Consider the following 21,748-nt stretch of genomic DNA (forward strand, 5'->3'; position numbering starts at 1 on the left):
CTAGTAGTACTTAATGCTATTCTGAAGCACAAATGTATTTTGATGTTGGTAGGTTAGAATATTAAATAGATATTCATAATTTATTAATTTCCTAAATATTCTTTGGTCTTTTTTTCAGTGTATTTTATTGGTAGGACAGAACTGAAAATGTGAAAGATCCTGTGTTATATCCCAAATGCCAGCTTCATACTATAAAAAAACTTTAATTCTTTAGTAGAAGAAAATAAGTGCTTTGATGCTTGCAAAAATAATGGCAAGTAAAGATACACAAGATGTTATATACCGACTTCACCTGAAAATCAATCGCTCAGTTTGTTAGCAGTTAGCTTGTAATACATCTATTCTTATTGCATTGTGATGAAGTTTCAGTGTGACTGTGTAGAATTAGGGTTTGTGCTAATTATTCCTTTTTTAATAGGTAAAGAACCTCTCAGTTTTGGAAGGACTACTATTGCAAACCTGCAAAAAGGGTGAGAAATCTGATATATTACAAATGACTGAGTGGATAAATGGCACATTGAAGTTTTCTTTTGTTGAATGAGATGTAGAAGCCTTATATGTGATGGACTGTTAGTAAAAGTGGTCTAAGAGCAGAATGTACTGGATGAGCCAAGTCAGTAACATCTTACTCAGAGCCAAGAAGGTGGTTGCTTCACTGTACAAGTCAAAGTACAGTTAATCTCAGATTACTGCATTTTCTTGCTGTATACCAAATCTGGAGCAAAACTCAAATCCTTGTCTGACCATAATGCACTTGCCTTGTTTACATATTAAACCTTACTGAGTCTACTTAGCTGTCAGTAATACAAACAATTCACTTCTGTTTGCAGTTTTGTTAGTCACATCTGTATGCTTTTATCCCTTCTTTGCCATGACATCCTTGTGCAAGAGCTTTGATTCAAAAATGTTTGCTGTTAAGGTGTCATTAAGCCCAACAGTGCATTTTAGAAATTTATAGTTTTAGATTCTGCCAATTGAAATGTGTAACAGACAAAAGAGTTTTCCAGACTGAGCTAACTTAAGTCCAACCACTGTTGGATACAGGAACAGCAAGATTCAATGTGTGTGGCACAGACAATAATCTAGTGTCTCATTTTCATGGACAGGCTCTTCAAACTCACTAAAAGTTGGAGGTTTTATTGAGAACTAATGAAGTGATATGTTGCTGTTGTCTGGAATGGATGACCAGGAATAATGCTGACATAAGCAACAGAGTGAGTATTTGAAGTGCTAGGGAAGGATATGGTGATGTCCTTCCATTTCACTGTTGCAGAATTCCTTACTGTAGGGATCCCATTCCAGGGCTGGCCCAATGTCCGGCCAGTAGACCAAAGAATTTAGGTTGCTAAGGGTATGCTGTACATCATGTACATGCTTCCGGCATACAGCATAGGGCATAAAGGTGACATCCGGACATACCATCCTCAGAACAACTTTGCTGCCTTTCCGAATGCTGTCTTTGATCATCTGTCTGAATGTTCGCTTCGTTTGCTGGTTCACCAAGCTGTTTTCAGATAAGTGCCCCATTTGGGTTGTGTTATCTTTTTTCTTTGCTCTTGTTGCTTATGGGGGTTCATGTCACCCAAAAAGGGTAAATGCCAGTGCAGGAGGCAGATTCCCCATAAAGACCATCACACACAGTGTTCATTTTGCCTAGTTGCTTCCCATGTCCATATGTCCTGTTCTGTTTGCCAGATTTTCATTCCAAAGACCCTGTGTAGTTGGCTTTCCTGTTTGCCATAAAGTTAGAAAATCAGTATCTTAAGCTTTTGGCAGAAGACACTGTGTCAGGAAGTTCCCGCTCCTGGGGTCAGCCATCTGTGAAGAAGGCCAAGAAAGCTAGGTCTGATTCTTTGGCTGTGCCACCTCTGCTGGATGTCTCTCTTGAGGCTAGTGAAAGCCCAGATGATCACCTGGCTCTTAGGTTGGATTCCTCTGCCACGACCACATTGGAGGTCAGCATGGATTCATCTTCATGTACATTCCTGGAGGCCTTGCAGGCATCTACTTTGGATATTCAGGGGAACCACAGATGATTATTACTGAAGGGTCTAAAGGTGTTCCTCAGATGTTGGTTAGGAAGAAGATGCTGACTACAATTATAGTGTCATACGGGGTCTGAGCCGTCTAAGTTTTACAAGTTTGATGTCCCTTTAAAAAAGAAACAAACAAACTAACCGTGCTTCTCCTGTTCCTAAGGACCTCAGTGGATGGCAAAATTTCACTCAAGGTTTTAGTGCCCTTATGGCTTTGAAGCCTCCTCAAGGAGTTTCTGTTCCAAGTCTCTTAGGTCTACTACTCCTCTTAAGAGGCTTAGTGAACAAGATTCTTTTGAGGAGGTGAAATTCCGTATTCTTCCCAAGATTCCTTTTCCATTAGACTGTGGTTCTGAGGAAGAGGAGTCCACTGGTCCTGGCTCTTTTTTGAGGAGATTTTGTTTGGGGACATAATTTCCAGAATGATGGAATTTTTCAAATTGAATTTGTACCCAGGTGTGTGAGGCTCAAATGATGTATTATGAGCTTTTGCAAATGGACTCAGCTAGACCTTCTGCTGCTCCTCCTGCCTTGGCTGCCTTGTTGGATGCCTTTTCTACTGCATCTCAGGCTCCTGATTCTCAGCCCCCTGCTCCCAAAAAAATGGATAGTTTTATAAGGTGCCCGATTGCTAGTTCTTTTTATAAGTGCCCATCAGCTGTCCCCTTTTGTGATGTCTGTGGCATCTGACAAGCCATCAAAGTTACTGCCTTCTACAAAGTTACTTCCTTGTGATAAAGACAGTCAAACTATGGAACATTTGAGTAAGAAGCTACTCTTGCTTTTAGGGCTGTCAGTTATCAGACCCATATGGCAAGATATATTTTGGCTCTTCTGTCTCAGGCATATGTTATTTTTGACCTTCCTGACTCTGAGGTGAAGACTTCTGCTCTCCCTTTGTAAGGGGCTTCTTCCTAGGTGGCTCACCACTCTATTAAATGCAGCTATGATGCAGCAGATGCTTCCTCTAGGCTTACTGCTTTTGCCTCTGTGCTAAGGAGATATTTCTGGCTTCAGCTTCAACCTTTGCCTGATATTAAGTCTAAGTTGATGGATGCTCCTCTGGATAACAGGCATTTGTTTGGTGCTGCTAATTTGTTCAAGTCCCTACAGGAAAAGGGTAAGGCTTTACAAAATGTAAAACATATCTTTGTTTCCCCTGTACCTAAATTTTGAAAGGAATTACCCTAATGAACCGGCCTTTGTTAGTAGGCATTCTTGCCCTCCCCCAAAGGCAAGAGGGGTGGTAGAAAGGCTTTCCCTGCTAGGGCTACCCAGATTCCTGTAGCTCAGAAATCTCCTTATCCTAACAAACCAGATGCTGTCTGACTATCCTGTACTTCTTAGCCATGTTCCTGTTTGTCTTTACCAGTCTCTTCCTGTTTGGTTAAAGATTACTCGAGGTTCATGGTTTCTCTCCATCATGCCAAGGGTTATTACATGGTTGGGAAATCTCTTCCCCCTTTCATGAGCATTCCTCAGCATCCTCAGGAACCATTACCCTTTTTTTCTGGTGGTGCTTCAGGATCTCTTGATTTGGGGTACTATTCAGGAAGTTCCAGTGTCTCAAAAGGGGAAGGGGTTTTATTCCAGAGTGTTCTTGGTCCCCAGGAAAGAGGGCACTTGGAAACCTATTCTGGCTCTCTCTCACCTAAACACCTTTCTCAAGGTCCCTTCCTTTTGGATGTTCCTTTGGACTTTGTTTCCTCTGCTGCTTCTTCAGACTTTTCTAGTTTCTCTGGACCTCAAGGATGCTTATCTTCATTATCCCTATTCATCTCCTTTTCAGGGTGTTTGTTTCTCTCTTGCTTTCTTGCATTTTTAGTTCTCTGCTTAGCCCTTTGGCCACTCTACTGGCCCAAGGATATTTACCAAATGCCTCGCTCCTGTGATTGCTTTTTGCAGGCTAAAGAGGTAACAAGTCTTTCCCTACTTAATTCCTACCTTTTCAGACAATCTCTCCAGAAATTCTACTACAGAATCTTCATCTTGCCATTTCCCTCCTGCAAAAGCCTAGACTTCACCATAAATTTCCAAAAGTCTTTCCTGACCCTTACACAGGATAATGTTTATGGGATGCAGGATTCAGAAAGTTCCAATGATTGCATCCTTTCCTCCTCCCAAGGTTATAACTCTCATTGCCTTATTTCAGTTCCTTCTTCCTCTGGCCTTGTTTACAGACAGGGAATTTCTGCTCTCCGAGTTTCATGGCTTCCACCATTCCTGTGCTCCCTCCTGCCAAACTCTACATGAGAAAGCTTCACTGGTTTCTAAAATCAGTTTGTCTTCAGCACTCTCACCCTCTAGATTTCAAAGTCTCTTTTCTTTTATGCCTCAAGCTGGAAATTCAGTGGTGGATTTGTCAGTTGTCCGTCAATCCAGGGCTTCCTTTTCAGTCTTCACTCCCCTCCCAGGAGCTGTTCACAGATGTTTCAGACATGGGATGGGAGGCTTCTTTTGGCTGTCAAAGTGCAGGGCCTCTGGTCACTTCAACAAAGGAAAGACCACATGAGTGTCAGAGACGAGGGCTGTTCTGTTGCCTCTTTAAGCATTTCATTGTCTTTCCATTCCAGGGCCCCTCAATGTACTGACAAGACAGTACCACAGTTATGTGGTATGTCAATAAGTAAGGGGGGGGGGGGACAAGATCTGATCTCCTGTGCAGGTTAGCATTGCAAGTGTGGGAGCTAGCTATCCGGTATCATGTGACACTTCAGGCAGTTTACATTCCCTCAGGTCAGAACATTGTGGCAGACTCTGTGATGTGGTCCATATCACAATCCCAATACTGGATGCTTCACAGGGATTTTTCTGGACATTGTCTGTTAGTGGAATACTCAAGTAGATCTATTTGCCTACCTTCTGAACAGACAGCTTCCTCTTTTTTTGTGCCACAGCACCATGTGCTCTAGTCTGGAAGATGGATGCCCTCTCTTTTTTTATTGAAGGAGCTGTTTCTTTATGCCTTCCCTCCTCTTACTCTCATTCCAAAAGACCTGTTTTAATATAAAACAGGATGCTTTCAAAATCTTGATGGTGACTCCCTTTTGATCCAGACAACATTTGTTCCCTCATCTGCATTTAGCCAAGGGCAGTCATCACAATTTATCTCGTAGGGTAGACCTATTCACACAAGACAAGGGATCTCTCATCCATCCCACCTGTCCCACTCTTCAACTGACACTGTGGGTGATAGGATTTTGATTCCATATCGACACCTTTTTTCCTGATGACATGCTTAGGGTCCTGCGGGAAGCCAGGAAACCCAATACTAGGAAATCCTACTTATCTGAATGGAAGAGGTTTTTTGTTTAGTGTCTTTCTCGTAATCTGGATCCACTTTCTGTGGATGTTCCTTTGATTCTTATCTGTGTGAATTGCTCAATGCTGGGTCGACATATTCTTCTGTTAAGGCCCACTTGTCAGTTATTTATGCTTGTCTGCCTCTAGCACCTCTTTTAGCCCTAGATTTGAGGCTAAACAATTTCTTAAAGACATTCTTCATATTAGACCATCCAGTAAGCCTGTTCCTCCTTCCTGGGGTCCTTAATTTTGTTTTGGAAAAATTGACTCAGGCTCCTTTTGAGCCTGTAGCCTTCCATTCCTTGCAGCATTGTTCTTGGAAGAATATTCTTTTGGTGGCCTTTACTTCTGCCAGATGAATGTCTGAGCTTCAAGCCCTGATGGATGTCTGAGCTTCAAGCCCTTATGGATGTTCCTCCTTTTTTAGTTTTCCATAAGGACAGGGTTTACCTTCATACTAATCCTTCTTTTTATGCCCAAACTGACGAATGAGTTTTCTCTTAATCAGTTTATTCATTTGCCCACTTTTTCCCCTTCTCAGCAGTCTGCTAGTGAGAAGGTTTTGAACAGTTTGGGTATGCATAGACAACTCGGATTTTATTTGGATAAGACCAAAGCTTTTCACAAATCTGATCAGCTTTTTGTTTCCTTTCATTCTAGATCTTTGGCATTGGCTGTTTCCAAGCAAACTGCTTCTTTTTGGATATCTAAAGCCATTTCTTTTTGTTATTCTTTTCATGGCAAGAGCCTCCCTTCTTTCAGTTGAGTCTCATTCTACTAGAGCTGTGGCTTCTGGTGCTTTTTTCAAGGGTTTAGATACTGACTATTCTTGCTGTGCATACTTTTACGAAACACTGTAAGTCGGATGTGATATCTAGGGCTAGAGCTGGTTTTGCTAGGGCATCCTTCATGGATTCCTAAAGAGCTCTGCTGGTCCTTCCTCCTCCCTCTCTTCTTCATGAGCTTTTATGCTTTAATATTCTCCCTGTTGTAAGGAATACTGCAACATGTTTGGAGTGAGTAACTTGAGATTTACCTCACTGGACTATATAGGGAGAGACATGATGGAGCTTTCAGATTGTGTCCCAAGCAGGTATGTCCCTAGCCCTAAGCAGCAATCTTTCCTTACCCTGGATGATGCCACAGTGCAAACAATAACTGACTTCGACAATTGGCTTAGCTTCTGGTGTCAATCCAGGGGATCCAGGATCTGAATCTGACAGCATGGGATGATTTGGTCAACAGACCACGCTGCTTTGCCAGCGATAGTCTTCACCTGTCCCTGCTAGACTTTAAGTTGCTGGCAAAGGTACTTGCCTCCCGCATAGTGCCTTTTTTAGGCAATGTCATAAGAACAAAATTCCCAATGTAAAAATATCCTCCAGAAACAAACTCAGGGTTATGCTGCTTAATACTAGGAATCTAAATCAGAAACTGCACTCACTTAAAGCAGTTCTCACCATGGAAGATGCTGATGTCTGCATAGTCACAGAGACATGGTTCAAGGCCTCAGAGTACCCCAGTCATGCAGGTCTATAATACCTTTTACATGTTCAGATCACAAAATGAATGTGACAAAAACAAGGGAGGAGGAGTATCCATCTTCATTAAAGACAAGTTCACCTCTAGACTGGTTAAACAGTACAACTTCCTAGAGTTATTTCAAGTCCAACTAACTGTAGGAAAGACCCCCCCGCACATCATTGTTAGCTATAGTTCCCCCACCATGAATCATGAAAACCATGCAGCCTACTTGGACCTACTTGATTCACTCTCAGTACAGCCAAATACCATCAATTGGGTAACATGTATGAGCACAAACGTGCTCGCATAAAGGTTCCTTGACTTTGACAGAAATCTCTGAGGCAGATAGTCAGCGCACCCAAAAGGGGCTCTAACAATCCTTGACAATAGTGCTCACTAACATGGGTGATCGCTGCACCACCCCTTGTGTGGGGCCCTCCTTGGTAAAGTCTGATCATAAACCAGTCTCTCTCGAATTAACAATCATACCTGACCCACCCTCAGGAGCAAAAAGGTTAAAAAAATTCTCCAAAGCAAACTATAGCCTACTTGAGCGATGGCTTCAGTAGCTTCAGAACCCTTACCAACACTGACAGCAATGGCCCCTATACTGTGGGGTACACAAATGTCCTGTATAAACACCTGTATAAATGTGTAGAATTGGCCTTACCGGAATGGATCAAATCAAGATCCTCATGAAAAAATAAGCCACCCTGGTGGACATCCAGCATAACTAGATTATACAATAAGAGAAAGAAACTGCTGTCAAAAAAAAGAGGGAACAATCCCAGCAAATGAATAACTCCCTCTAAAGCATAAACGAGCAGATTAGGCATCTTGTAAAGCCCTCTAAAGCTAATTGTGAAACTGTTAGCATCCCTAGCTAAAGAATATCACAAAGCATTCTTTAGCTACGTCTGAAATCTAAAAGGGAAGGCCCAGCTTTGTGCCAAAAAAGCTGTGGACGGTACCACTTATGTTGAACCTGAGGAGATTGCCTACCTGCTAGCGGACAGGTTTGGTGAAACCTTAACCCGTTGTCCTCACCAGTCAGACCCCATAACAAAACTGTCACCAGTCCTCTACCTAGTATCTCCAAAGAGCAAGTCATAGCCGCACTCTCCAAGGTCAAAAACACAGCCTCTATGAGGACTATACAGCATCCCAGGCTGCTTATTAAATGGTCTAAGATGGGAGTTAGTGGAACCGCTGAGCATGTCCTTCAATCTCAGTCTAAGCACCAGCTTTGTCCCAGCTGAGTAGAAAACAGCAAACGTAATCCCCTTGCACAAAGGGGGGTCCCTCATCTGATCCCGGGAACTATAGAACCCCATAGGCCTAACTAGACTTATCTGCAAGGCCATGGAGCAAATCATCACAGGCCTCGTCGACAAGGGTATAGGTGACTTTCAAACTCTTGACCCGACCCAATTTGACTTAAAGGGCAGATCTTGCCTACTAATCTTGGTGGAAAACTTTGAGAATGTCACCAAGGCCCTGGATGAAGGCAAAACAGTTCACAATCTCTCAACCTAGCAAAGGCCTTTGACACAAATCTCTCACTCACTTGGGCATCATTGAGAAACTCACCCACCTGGGAATGAACAAGTTACATCACTAGATGGGTTGCCAACTGGCTCACAAACAGAACACATACAGTCAAAGTTGGGGATGCCACCTCTAGTAGCAGACCTGTTGCCAGTGGTGTTCCACAAGGATCTGTGCTAGGCCCCTACCATTTGGTATCTATTTTTCAGAAGTCCTGATGAAAATAGATAGCCTGTGGCTTACTAGGTTTACAGATGACTGCAAACTGGGTGTAGTCATTGAATCCTCCAAAGATGTCAACATACTACAGAATGGGTTTACACAGACAAATGATTGGTGTCAAAACCACAGACTTAAGCTAAACGCAAAAAAAATGCATTGTCATCCCCTCTGCAAAGGAGTTACCCCTGCTAATTACAACATTAATAATACCCTCCTAAGTTCAAACCCAGTGGTGAGAGATTTAGGAACATAAGTTGATGGCCTTAATTTTGATCATCAGGTGTCCACAGTAGTAAGAAAGGCCTCCTATGTTGCACACCTCATAGGCAAAGTTATAGCATCCAAAGCTAAGAAGGTTATAACTTCCATATACTTGGCTCTTATCAGACCAGTAACAGAGTACAATGTTCCCTTCTGTATGTACCTCACCAGACATCTGCAGCATCTGGCGAGACCTACGAGGTTTCTCACCAAGAAAATTCAGGGCCATACAGCACATGACCTACACAGAGACTGAAGGCCTTATCACTTTACTCAGTGTCATATAGATTGCTTAGAGTAGACTTGTTCCTGGCATACAGATTTGTCTCAGACCCTGCCTTGATGAAGCTGCTGTGCACCTGCAAATCCAGTGAGACAAGATTCACTTGCTCTAAGGATCTTAACCTAGCCTGCAATATTCAGGACATGCTGGAGAAACAGATAATGTCTCCCAGAGGTTGCCAGTCCTCTGGAACAAACTCTCAATTCATGTAAAACAGAGCTCTTCAGTGACCCTATTTAAGCATAACCTGGACATTTGGATGGGAAACTAAATTTACACCAGGGGTTTCCTCTGTCCCTCTTAGACAGGGGCAGCCAGCGCTGATCTTATATTCACTCGCAAACATAGACTGTATATCTCAGTCCATAATGAAACAAGGGTATAACATGGCTAGGCTTGTAGAACCATTAGGGCCAATAGCCTAGTAACTTCCTATAATTCTGAATGGAAGGAAAATAGTACAGTTGTGTAAGATCTTACCATAAGGGTAGATTTTCTTCTCGTCACTGTCGTAGTTTTCACTCCCTCCCTCCCTCCTCCCTTGGTTTCCTGGTGCCTCTCTACTCCTTAGACTGTTATTCCTACTGGGGTTGTCAGTTCTGAGGATGGTATATTCAGATGTCACCTTTCTTCCATATGCTGTGCACAGGGAGCATGTGTGTGATGTATGGCATACCCTTAGCAACCTAAAGGCTTTGGTATACTGGCCGGACATCGGGCCACCCTGGGAGGGTGGCCTAATGGATAAAGTGTTTGCCTTACAAACACAAATTGCAGGGTTTGAGTCTCACAAGGGATAATTGGCTAGGCTTAAAGTGGCTCTCAAAGGCAGGTAGTTTAGTACTAATCTATAAACAATGGATCCCTATTGTAAAGAATACTGCAACAGTGAAAAGGACATCAACCGTTATGGTAAGATGTCCTTCAAGGATGCATCTGCAGTCATAACAAATGGGTTGTCCTGTCGTCAGGCAGCCCTTCGGTCGGCCGAATTTCAAAGTCTGGGTCCGCTGATGCCCCACTCCACCCGACATCATCTCTGCTGGTCTTCGGGTGTAAAGGCATCAGCCGACGCCATTTTCTTCAGTCTTTCTTGCCGCGCTACCCAGAAGCTGTTCGGTCGGTCAGATCCAGAGATTACTACTACCGAATACTACTCAAGACTTCTAAAAGCTAAGCTGCACTGGGACTCTTTCTTGCCTCAGCCGATGTCAGAAAAGTCAATAACTGTTTAACTTGTGGGAAACAAATACCTCATAAAGATTTCCACTCTTACTGCCTGCCTTGCTTAGGCCCAGACCACGACGTAGCAGCCTGTTCGCCTGTGCTTCCTTCAACCCGACGAGGCCGGGTCGGAGTTTGCTGAACAGTTTTTCGGCTCAGATTTTGCGTCATGCGTATGCCGCGGATCCTCCGACTACCCAAATTGTTAAAACGAAAAAGACCGACACAAACCACGGTTAAGCAAGCGTGTCTCGGTTTCTCAATCTTCAGCCGAATCCATGACTACTACTGAGGCTCCTGCTACCTTAGTTGAATCTGCCTCAGAAGTTTTGCCTACTACTGTGGTTCCTAGTGATTTATCAGACACCATTCCTTTGGATGTCTCTACCCCAGCACGTGGTGCTGCTAGGCCTCCTGCAGCCATGTCTATTAAGGCCTTTGCCAGGGCTAAAGCAGCCAAAACTGTTAAATCAGTGCCTGTTAAGCCCTCACACAGGCCCACTTCTAGTTCACAAATGCTTACTCTGGCAAAGGATTTAATATCCTTAATTAGGGATCCCAATCTCACCCAGACAGGGCCTCTCAGCCCCAGAAAAGAGACCTAGAGCAGAGCCCCGAGCCAGTGTCCTCTGATGATTCTTGGATGACTCAGACATTACAGATCAGCCAGAGGCTCCTTTTTCTACTTATGAAGATTCCGATGCTGAGGAATCCATTCCATCTGCCTCTCCACCAGAGGAATTTTCCTTTGGGGAAACCTTACATGCCATGAGAGAACAATTCCAATGGCAGGGACAAGATTTCTCAGATTCAAGAAAAGGCTTAGGACATTTCTGCACTTACCACAACATAGGCCCTTAGCTATACCTCCAGTACTGCCTGTTGTGGATGATGCATTTAATGATGTTTGCACTGCTCCTGATACTTTACCTCCAGCCCCTGCCAAACCAGATAGATTTTACAGGGTGCCAGACACTCATCACCACCTATACAAGGCCCCACTTGCAGATCCTGAGACTATATCCCAGGGGCCTAGGCAGTAGCCTCGACCTCAGCAAAAACCCTATTCCTTCTGAAAGGGAATCCAGGTCCTTAGAGATGGGGAAAAAGTTTACACCTCTGCTACTCTCTCAGCTAGAGCTTTAAACTGTCAGTTTCATATGATCCAATACCAAGAGTTTATGCTTGATCAGTTAACTAGAAGCTGTCCACTGATGACTCCTTAGATAAGAAATATGTTTTAGAAATGGTGAATAACATTCAGCAGGTTAGTAACCATTCTTTAAAATGTGGCTATGATGCACTGGAGGCTTCATTTAGATCAGCCATGACTGGCACAGTGATAAGAAGGCATGCATGGTTGAAAGAACAGGTCTTGCGGATCATGTTAAAGCAAAGCTGTTAGATGCTCCTATGGATAAGGCCAGTCTATTTGGTACACCTGCTCAGCAAGTAATGAAGAAAATGGAAGAGAAGGCAAAATCTGTACAAACAGTTAAGGATTTCTTACAGGTTCAGCCCCAAGGTTTAGCAGGAACTGGCCTGCCAAAAATTGGTCCTTTCCAGACTCCTCAAAATCTCAAAGAGGCAGGAATAGACGCTCTAGAGGCAGAAATCAATCCAGAGGAGGTGCCTACAGACGACAGTGGCAAGGCAATAACCGAGGCACAGACACAACCACTGCCACTGCAACAGGACAATCACAGTGACTTGGCTCTGACACGCCTACCAGGGAGCAAATAACAGCACCTTTAGGCGGAAAGTTAGCCTTATTTTCGAAAAATTAGCACTATATCACAAAAGACAAGTGGATTTTGCAAACCATAGACCAAGGCTACAGGTTCCACTTCCACACCTTACCAGTAAAAAGAGGAATGCCAAACCTACCTCCAAATAAAAAAACAGAAGCTCTAAAGCAGATAGCAATTAACAAAGATAAGAGCTGTGGAAAGAGTACCAATAACAGAACAGGGCAAAGGATTCTACTCCAGACTCTTCCTAGTACCAAGAAAAGAGAAAAGTTGGAGACCTATTCTCGACCTGTCCGTCTTAAACACATACATCATTGTCCCAAAATTCAAAATGCTGACCCTACAGCAACTTCTTCCCATGCTGGGCAAGGAGTGTTGGCTAGTAACTCTAGATCTCAAGGAGGCATACCTGCACGTCCCCATACGACCAAATTGCAGAAGATACCTCAGATTTCTTGCAGGATCAGAGCATTATCAATTCTCAGCATTGCCCTTTGGCTTATCTACTGCCCAGAGTATTCACAAAATGCCTGGCATCAGTAATCGCTCACTGCAGGCTACAGGGAATCCAAATTTATCCATACCTGGACGACTGCCTGTTACAAGCGGACAACAAAAGCAAGCTGACAACAGATTTACAAAGAGCCATTTGCTTACTACAAGCCCTGGGATACACAGTCAATTTACAAAAGTCAAGACTGATACCATCCCAAACAAGAACATTCTTGGGTGCGGAATTGGACACAGCAAAACAAATGGCATTCCTAACTGCAGAAAAACAAAACAACTCCTCTTTACTTCTTGGCATTAACAAAGCAGAACAAACTAACAGCAAGAAAAGTACTGCAGGCCTTGGGCTTCATGGCATCATGCATAATCTTGGTCCCACATGCCAGACTGCATATGAGAAAGCTACAGTGGTACCTAAAGAATTTATGGTCTCAACACAGGCACAGCTTAGAAACCGAAATCCCACTAATCCCATGCCTGAAACAGGAGTTCCTATGGTGGGCTCAAGCATGCCAGTCAAACCCAGGCTTGCCCTTCCACAACTTTCAAGTAAGCCAAACCATCACAACGGACGCCTCAGACCTAGGCTGGGGCACATGTTGGACAAATGCATACAAGGATTGTGGACTCCAGACCAGCTGCACCTGCACATAAACCAAAAGAAATGCTGGCAGTAAAACTAGCAATCCAGAAATTCAGACCATTCCTCAAAGAAGGCCATTTAATGATAAGGACAGACAACACCACAGTCATGTGGTACATCAACAAACAGGGAGGCACTCATTCATACCCCCTATGCAGAATGACTCAGGACCTTTGGAATATGGCTCTGAGCTACAACATCCAGTTACAGGCAATATTTGTGCCGGAAAAAGAAAACACCCTAGCAGACATGTTAAGCAGAACCACCTCGGATGCTCACGAATGGATGCTACACCCGGACATCTTCAAGGCCATCACAAAGAAATGGGGAATGCCACAAATAGACCTATTCATCCCCACTCAATCACCAGCTCAAAAAATTCTGCACAAGGACATACCACCCACTTGCATGGAAGGTGGACTCTCTATCCTTCAGTTGGAAAGGCCTGACGGCATATGCATTTCCACCTCTTCCTTTGATGCACAAGGTACTACTGAAAATCAGAGGAACGCCCAAGGATAATCCTGATAGCTCGAATTGGCCAAGACAACACTGGTATCCATTGCTGAGGAGCATGTCTCAGGGAGAATGTGGTCAATACCCTGATGCCTTTGATGTTAACTCAGAACAACTACAACATCATGCACCCAAACCTAAAAACCTTGCAACTGACTGCCTGGAACATCACATAGCAGCAACTAACCCAGACCTATCCCAAAGGGTTAAAGACATTATCCTTGAAGCCCGCAGACCTTCAACAAGAAGGAACTATGCAGGAAAATGGAAAAGATTTGTCATTTGGAGTACTGAAAGAGGAAAAGATGTGTCGACATAGATATTGCTAACATCCTGGAGTACTTGGCAGAGCTTCTACATACAGGCCTGTCCTATTCCTCCATCAAGATACATGCATCAGCTATTTCAGCAGAATACAGCTTGATCCACCTGTCTTTTCATCCTCTACTCAGGCAGTTCCTCAGAGGATCAAGAATGTAAAACCTCCTAGGAAACCACCATTACCAGCATGGGACTTGAACTTTGTGCTAGAAAAATTGACACTCCCTCCATTTGAACCAGCAGCAACAGCAGATCTTCAACACCTATCATGGAAAACTGCTTTCCTACTGGCAATTACTTCAGCAAGGAGGGTTTCGGAACTACAGGCCTTAATGGCAGTACAACCCTTCCTAATCTTCCATCAAGATAGGGTGTCCATGAGAACTAATCCTACATTTATGCCTAAGGTGGTATCCAGAGTGTCTTTAAACCAGGCAATCCACCTACCTACCTTCTTTCCCAATCCACAGAACAACGGGGAAAGACTGCTGCATACCTTGGATGTACATAGACAGTTACGCTACTACCTGGGCAGAACCAAAGGTGACAGAAAAACTGACCAGCTTTTAGTAGCCTATGCAACAAGAAGGGAAGGAAAAGCAATTTCCAAACAGACAATCTCCAAATGGATAGGAAATTGCATAAGATTCTGCTACTCCTACCACGGAAAACCAATTCCACAGAACATAAGACCTCATTCTACAAGGGCTACAGCCACTACCACAGCTTTCTTAGTGGCAACCAAGGACATTATTGAGGCGGCTACTTGGACCTCCGTGCATACATTTGCCAAGCATTATAATTTACCTCTATACTCTAGATCCCGAGCAGGGTTTGCCACTGCTGTACTGCAAGGGATCCTAACTACACCATAATTCTTCTTCCTCCTCCCTAGTTTGGCTATGGTATTCTACCCATTTGTTATGACTGCAGATGCATCCTTGAAGGACATAGTACAGTTTTGTACCTACCATAAATGTAGATGTCCGAACAGGATAGCATCTGCAGTCAGGATTACCACCCTCCTTCCCTCTGTGGTACTCCTAGGTATTTACCCTCCTAATAGCTAGCTGGGGAGTCTCTTATGGTGTATTTGTTTGTATATATGTACATACATTGTTATTTTTTGTGTTTGCCTTCTACTTATTTGGAAACATTGGCATTTATCCAAAATTTAGCTTACCAAGAGGGCAACTGGCATCTGGGGCAAGAAACACTGAGGAAAATGGCGTCAGCTGATGCCTTTATACCCGAAGACCAGCAGAGATGACGTCGGGTGAAGTGCGACATCAGCGAGCCGGACCCAGACTTTGGAATCAAGGGCTGCCTGACGACAGGACAACCCATTTGTTATGACTGCAGATGCTATCCTGTTCGGACATCTACATTTATGGTAGGTACAAAACTGTACTATTTTTACACAACTGTATTTTCCCCTCTGTGCTTCAGTGGCAGTATGACAAGTATCAGATATTTAAGTTCTACATTAGAGGCGATGCAAGGAACAGACCATTTGTTCTTTTGCTATCCACGAGATCCATAAGGAAGATGTGCATCTTTTCAGGGCTGACCCAAGGGTATTGTAGTTTAGGAGCTTTCTTAAGAGTTGTGCAGTATTCATGCAGTGATATAAGTCACACTTGGTTCAGAAAATTTGTATCCAGTAAATTGTACAGATTGCACACTGTCGTACCAGCTTTTGTCTCTGTATCTATGAGCGGACCATTTTTTGTATGCAAATGACATGACATCATCAGGAGATCTTTATATGCTAACATTAAACAGTTCTTCAGAAGGACCGTGCCTGACTTAACTAGTGGCTTGGCAGTTAGAAATATGGTGATTAATTTATGTACCTCTGTCTGATTTAATAAGTTACTTAGATTGGGAGGAGAGGTGGAATATGTAGTCATATTGAAAACTCTATTGAAACTGGAAAGCAGTTCATGAAGAAATCAGGTTTGATCCCAGTTGTTCTTCAACCACTGTGTGCATTGTTACTCAACTAACCTGGAGCTGTTGCATATCTGGACTGCTTAACCCTCACAAAAAAGGTGATACAGAAGAGGACTTCTGGTGTACAATGAATGTAGATTGTACAAAAGATGTAATGTAGACTTTGAATTTTTTTTTTTTTTGTGTGGAAAAGTTGCCTAGTGTTTCCTCTTCTTGTACATCATAGACCAAACGTTTCCACCTGCGGGGCTGATATCGGGCCCATGTATTCTCAGGCAGGACAAGAGTTTTACAAGCCCATTCATTGTCTGATTGTGGGAGCCTTATCAGCCCCATACATACCCTTTGAGGTAAGCATCAGGGGTGAAGCAGTGGGACAGTTTGCCAGTAATGGGGATCCCCCTCTCCTGTCTAATGCTATCGTGATGGTATCCTGTTTGCCATACAGTTGCCACAGCTAAGTGCTGCACCATATAGCAGCACTTCAGCCTAAGTAGCGCACCGCTGTGCAGAGTGGGCATGCTAAATTCACTGCTGCGGGTGATGCATTGAAATTCCTGTAGGTATTACTACTGCAGAAAGATGACCTCTCCCCCCGGATGGGTGATCCTTGCATTGGCCTTTTACTCCCATCGCCTCCACCTGGGCCTGCTCTCTCCAGTCACATCTGCAGGTGATGCATTGAAATTGCTGTAGGTATTACTACTGCAGAAAGATGACCCCCCCCCCCTCCGGATGGGTGATCCTTGCATTGGCCTTTTACTCCCATCGCCTCCACCTGGGCCTGCCCTTCTCCAGTGACAGTACTAGTACTTGAACACTGGTCAACTGGGTCAAAGTCGCATCTTTGTCTGGGCCACAGGGCTGTCACCCAGAAAATAATTCAGAAATGCAATAAAACAAAATAATCAATATGATATGCAGAGCAATAACAAGACCAACAAAATATGTTCCAAAGGGTAGTCCCACACTAAATTTATTAAAAGTCATTTATGTAATTACTGGAACATAGAACTGTGATTTTAAAATTCTTCAGAATGAAGACTTCAGAACAGGCAAATTTGAAAGCCCAACACAATTGTGTACTCAGTTATGGTACAAAAGTTACCTGAGCTTGTTTATACATCATAAACAGAAATAGGAACAATTTCTTTAATCTGCACCTTTTATCAGGACATTGCCATTGTGGTAAAAATGAGTCATTAGCAGTACAAGTGAGATATCTGCTTTTGCAAACTTTGCAATTCAGATTCACCATGACTTTTACTATAAAGTTGAAGTGCTTAAAACAAAAAGAAATGCTTTTGTTTATTTATCCCTCTATTAAAATAATTTGTGTAGGTAGTGCTTGGTTTCTTTATAAAAGCACGCATTTGCTCCTCCATAGTTGTATGACTTTAGAATAATTTAGTAGTGTGGTATGGAGTTCAGCCTCCTTAATCCCATCATGGATATTGGGGCGGGGGTGCTCTGTAAAAATCCGATCTCTCTTCTTGCTGATTCATATTATAGTTAAGAAAAGGAAGCCTGTATGCTGTGGTTCTTTGTGTTTCTGTAGTAATATTTTTACAGCTTCTAATATTTGTGTATACCTTTGTAGCTAAATATAAGGATCATTAATAGGTTATTGTGTTAACAGTTCCTTAAGTACATTTGACATGCTGTACATGTGCTATAGATAGTTCAGAAAATGTTGAACATAAAGGTATTTCCAGATTCTGGATTTTGAGAGATTGCAAATTGTGTTACTATGCTTTTGGTTATATAGTATTTAGTCTTTTAGGCTTCAAGGTTTAGCAGTATGCCCATATTCTTATCTCTGTATTGTGTATGGTCTTCCCTTCTGAGTGAGTGTTCTAGTGAAAATAGTACTGCCCCTGACTTTGCATTAAAGTATGTAGTTTTATTTTATTTGTCCATCTTGAAGGCATTTTTGCACCATCCCTTTATCCAGAGCAAGCTGAATCTGTTAAAATATGTCTGACAACTGTGAACCTGTTGACATAGTGATCTGCTTATTTGAGCTGCTGCCCTTTCCTTGCCACTAGTCATTATAATATGAGTTAATGGGGCCATACCTCTCAACCTGGAAACATCAAAAATCTGGACAAAGGCCTGTGAAAAATAGGTACAAATCTGGATGCTAATTAACATAACTTTTGCATATATAATTACGCAACCTCACCCACTCCAGTGGAATTGTGGGAACCAACTTTTAAATGCAAACTGAAGAGCAGACAATCAGAATATGGCCCCAGAGTCCCCCTGCAGCCATTCCAATGTCCCTTACTTGACTATTTTGCCCCATTTTGCCCCATTTACCATAAACACTGTAATGTGCATACTGCTTTACTTCTATGATGATTATTTGGATTTCATTTAAAACTTTTATTTTATAGCACAAACACTGATAGACATCTGCTAAACAAAGCAATACAGTCTCACAATGGAAATAGATTTAGCATTAAAACTTCTCTGCCCTTGAAACTTCACATACATTCCATACTTAACTGTGCTCAACTTGCCTGTCATATATCACCTGCATAACTGTTTAACATGGTAAGAGTGTAACACAATTAACCATTTGAATAAAGAAGGCAAAAGAAAATCGTACACAAAAGGGATGCTAACAGAGTCGCATATTATAAAGGTTGAAATATATCTTGACATTTTAGGTGCAAAATCCTTTTTCTAAGACTATATGTAGTCACAACCAAATATATGTAAAAAAGTGGCACTAGTTAAACATAGGACTCACCATGATAGGCTGAATGTGACAGAAACGTTCCAATACACATTTCATAAACTCAAGCAGACATTATACACAACTAAAACTAAACACATCATTATCACAGCAGTTCAAAAACAAAAAAGATCAAACCAAAAGTAAGGATAGGATACAGAGTAATCATTTTCAAGAAAAAGCAGCACAAAAAAAACCATTAAATGCAATGCAGTACTTAAACATTTGTTTCAGTATCCTGCCCTTAGCAATCACTCAGTCAATAAATAATTAAATAAAAAACCCTTATGGAAAGTGATTGGCCTGACAATGTTTTTGTTATTGTGACCTGGAGTAAAACTGCAAGGTGCAGATCAAAGGGGAATATTACCACATTAAAAAGTGATCACTGGACTGCAAGGTCTCTGTTAAATTATTATTTTTATCTTTCTCCATCCTGTAATCAGTGAATACAAGTGGGGAATTATTTAGGGTCAAGCTGTATTCAAATGGGATCCTAACACGTGAAACATTGGTCTCTGGGATGCAGGTTAACGCTCGTGATTACCATGCATCACCTTTACCCCAGTAATGGTGGTTACTTACTGAATCGCCTAACAGACAGTTATTTAATAAGAGTGTATCAATCAAATATAAAAAAGTTTCACAACAAACACACTAAATAAACTCCGTAAACACACCAAGACGAACTGGAACACAATAAGAGAAGGCTAAAATGTTAAAATAATTGAATGAACTCACAAATAAAATTAGCGCTTTCGGCGGAATAAATATCCCGCCTTCTTCAGATTACACAGCAGGACTGAAGAAACATTTATTTATACATCAATGGAAGTTAAATGCCCAATGGACATAAAGTGCATTGTTTAAATACATCAGTTGTCATAGCGACCTAAAAGTGAAATCACTACCCATGAGTTTTTGCACGCTACTGTCAGGTGCAAGAAGCACATATGAGAACAACAAATCTGAAATGCATTTCTTACTTATGGCATAAGTAACCAAAAAAATGTCTTCTATAACATTTAAAACAAGCTATATACAAGTTGTCCAAATACTGGAATTAATGTTAGTGAAACAATCGCAAGCTGGAGTAAATCACATTCCCAAAAGCTATGCGATGACTCTGGTGTAAAATAACAACAGTTTGGATGTCCTTCTAGCTTGCCAGATCACAAAAATAATTATAAAAATGCCATCAACTATAATTATAAAATAAAAACTAGTAAAAAATAATTTATATGTAAATATATGTATATAAAAAATAAAATTATTTCTGCAAATCAATACCTTTACAACTATATAGTTATAAAGGGTACCTCAAATGAACCTAAGCTAATGTAATGAATAAGACTAGATGTTGTAAATATATATACAAAAGACATGCCTACATTGTAAGGCCCACAATTTATGCATTTCTGCTAGAAATAAAACAAAACTGTAATATGAAATTCACAGTCCTGGCAGATACTAAAATTTATCTATTATAGGCCAACCACTTCAAAACACATTTTATAGAGAGGACCTCATTTATACCTGGTATAACATGTGCCCTGGTACGAATTTGCCAAGATAGTTCGTCTATTTCAAGACGAACTTGCCAGGGTCCCCCCCTAATATCCGGTATTCGTTGCTGTAAGATGGCAAAACTAAATGCATGCCCGCTATTTTCCCCAATATGTCGAGCTAGAGCATTATTTTGATCATTTTTAGAAACAGCATTCATGTGCTCGTATATTCTGATTTTTAATTTACGCTCGGTTTTTCCTATATAGAAAGCCTTACATTGGTTACATAGGGCCACGTAAACCACTGACTTTGTTTCACAATTAAAGTGACTGTTGATCCTGTATTCTTTACCGTTAATAGTACAACCAATGCCAGTTTTAATGTGCATGCATTGGCTACATGCCCCACATTTATACATCCCATGTGGACGATTGGACATTTGTTTTCTCTTGGTTTTTTCCAGAATCGATTTTAAGTTATCACCTCTTCTATAAGTTATTTTAGGTTTTTCACCTAACAAGGTGATTAATTCTTTATCATGTTTAACAACTTCCCAATTTTTATTAATGATTTCTATTATCTGATGGAAATCCGAAGAATAAGTGTGCAAAAAGCTACTACAATAATTTAGTTTAGGTTGAGACAACGTAGATGTTTCTACTGATATAATGGAAATACCAGGGTTAACATCTTGATCATTACTATTTTTAAAAGGAAGCAAAGGAAAAAAATACCCCTCTTCACGTTTACTAGAAACTTCTGAGACAATATTATTGACCAGATGTAATGGATAACCCCTTGATATGAACATGTCTATCAAGTTCCTACATTCTGCTTGAAAATCACAATCGTCTGTTACCATCCGTGCTGCTCTGACTAATTGACTCTTTATGACTGATCTTTTTTGATAATATGGATGGTTACTTGAAAAATGTAGTAGGGAATTAGAATAAGTGGGCTTTCTATATATAGTGCTCTTAAATCTATTATTAATGGTATCTTTAGATAAAAGAATGTCTAGATAATTTATTTCAGTATCAGCTATTGAATATGTGAAGCAAAGAAACTCTGTCATACTAGTCATCCTCTCAATAAAGTCTGGAATGATTGATTTGTCCCCTTTCCAAATGCAAAAAATGTCGTCCTGGTATCTGGTATAATAAGAAACATGTTGTTGAAAAATAACATCTTTAAACAGGAATTCATCCTCCCAGTGGGCCATTACTGCATTTGCAAATGAACCACCACATGGGGAACCCATCGCCACCCCTGATGTTTGTAGGTAAAAATTATCTTCAAAAGTGAAAAAGTTATTCTTTAACACTAATTCTAGGAGGGTTTCAACTAGGTAGATGGTGTCATCTTGTATTTTTCTAGCTGACATGAACTTCCTAACCC

General features: G+C 41.6%; 1 protein-coding gene across 1 annotated transcript in view; it reads left to right on the top strand.

The window, feature by feature from the left end:
- Window positions 1-357: 357 nt before the first annotated feature.
- Window positions 358-21,748, top strand: part of LOC122792423 (CSC1-like protein 1) — a 740,103-nt gene continuing 718,712 nt past the window's right edge. Inside the window, exon 1 of the mRNA XM_044060212.1 lies at window positions 358-470. Coding sequence (XP_043916147.1) covers window positions 358-470 — 113 coding nt within the window. The remainder of the gene's footprint in view (window positions 471-21,748) is intronic.

The sequence above is a fragment of the Protopterus annectens genome, chromosome 1.part2 (genome assembly GCF_019279795.1).
Source record: "Protopterus annectens isolate FY-2018-M chromosome 1.part2, PAN1.0, whole genome shotgun sequence".
NCBI lineage: Eukaryota > Metazoa > Chordata > Ceratodontiformes > Protopteridae > Protopterus > Protopterus annectens.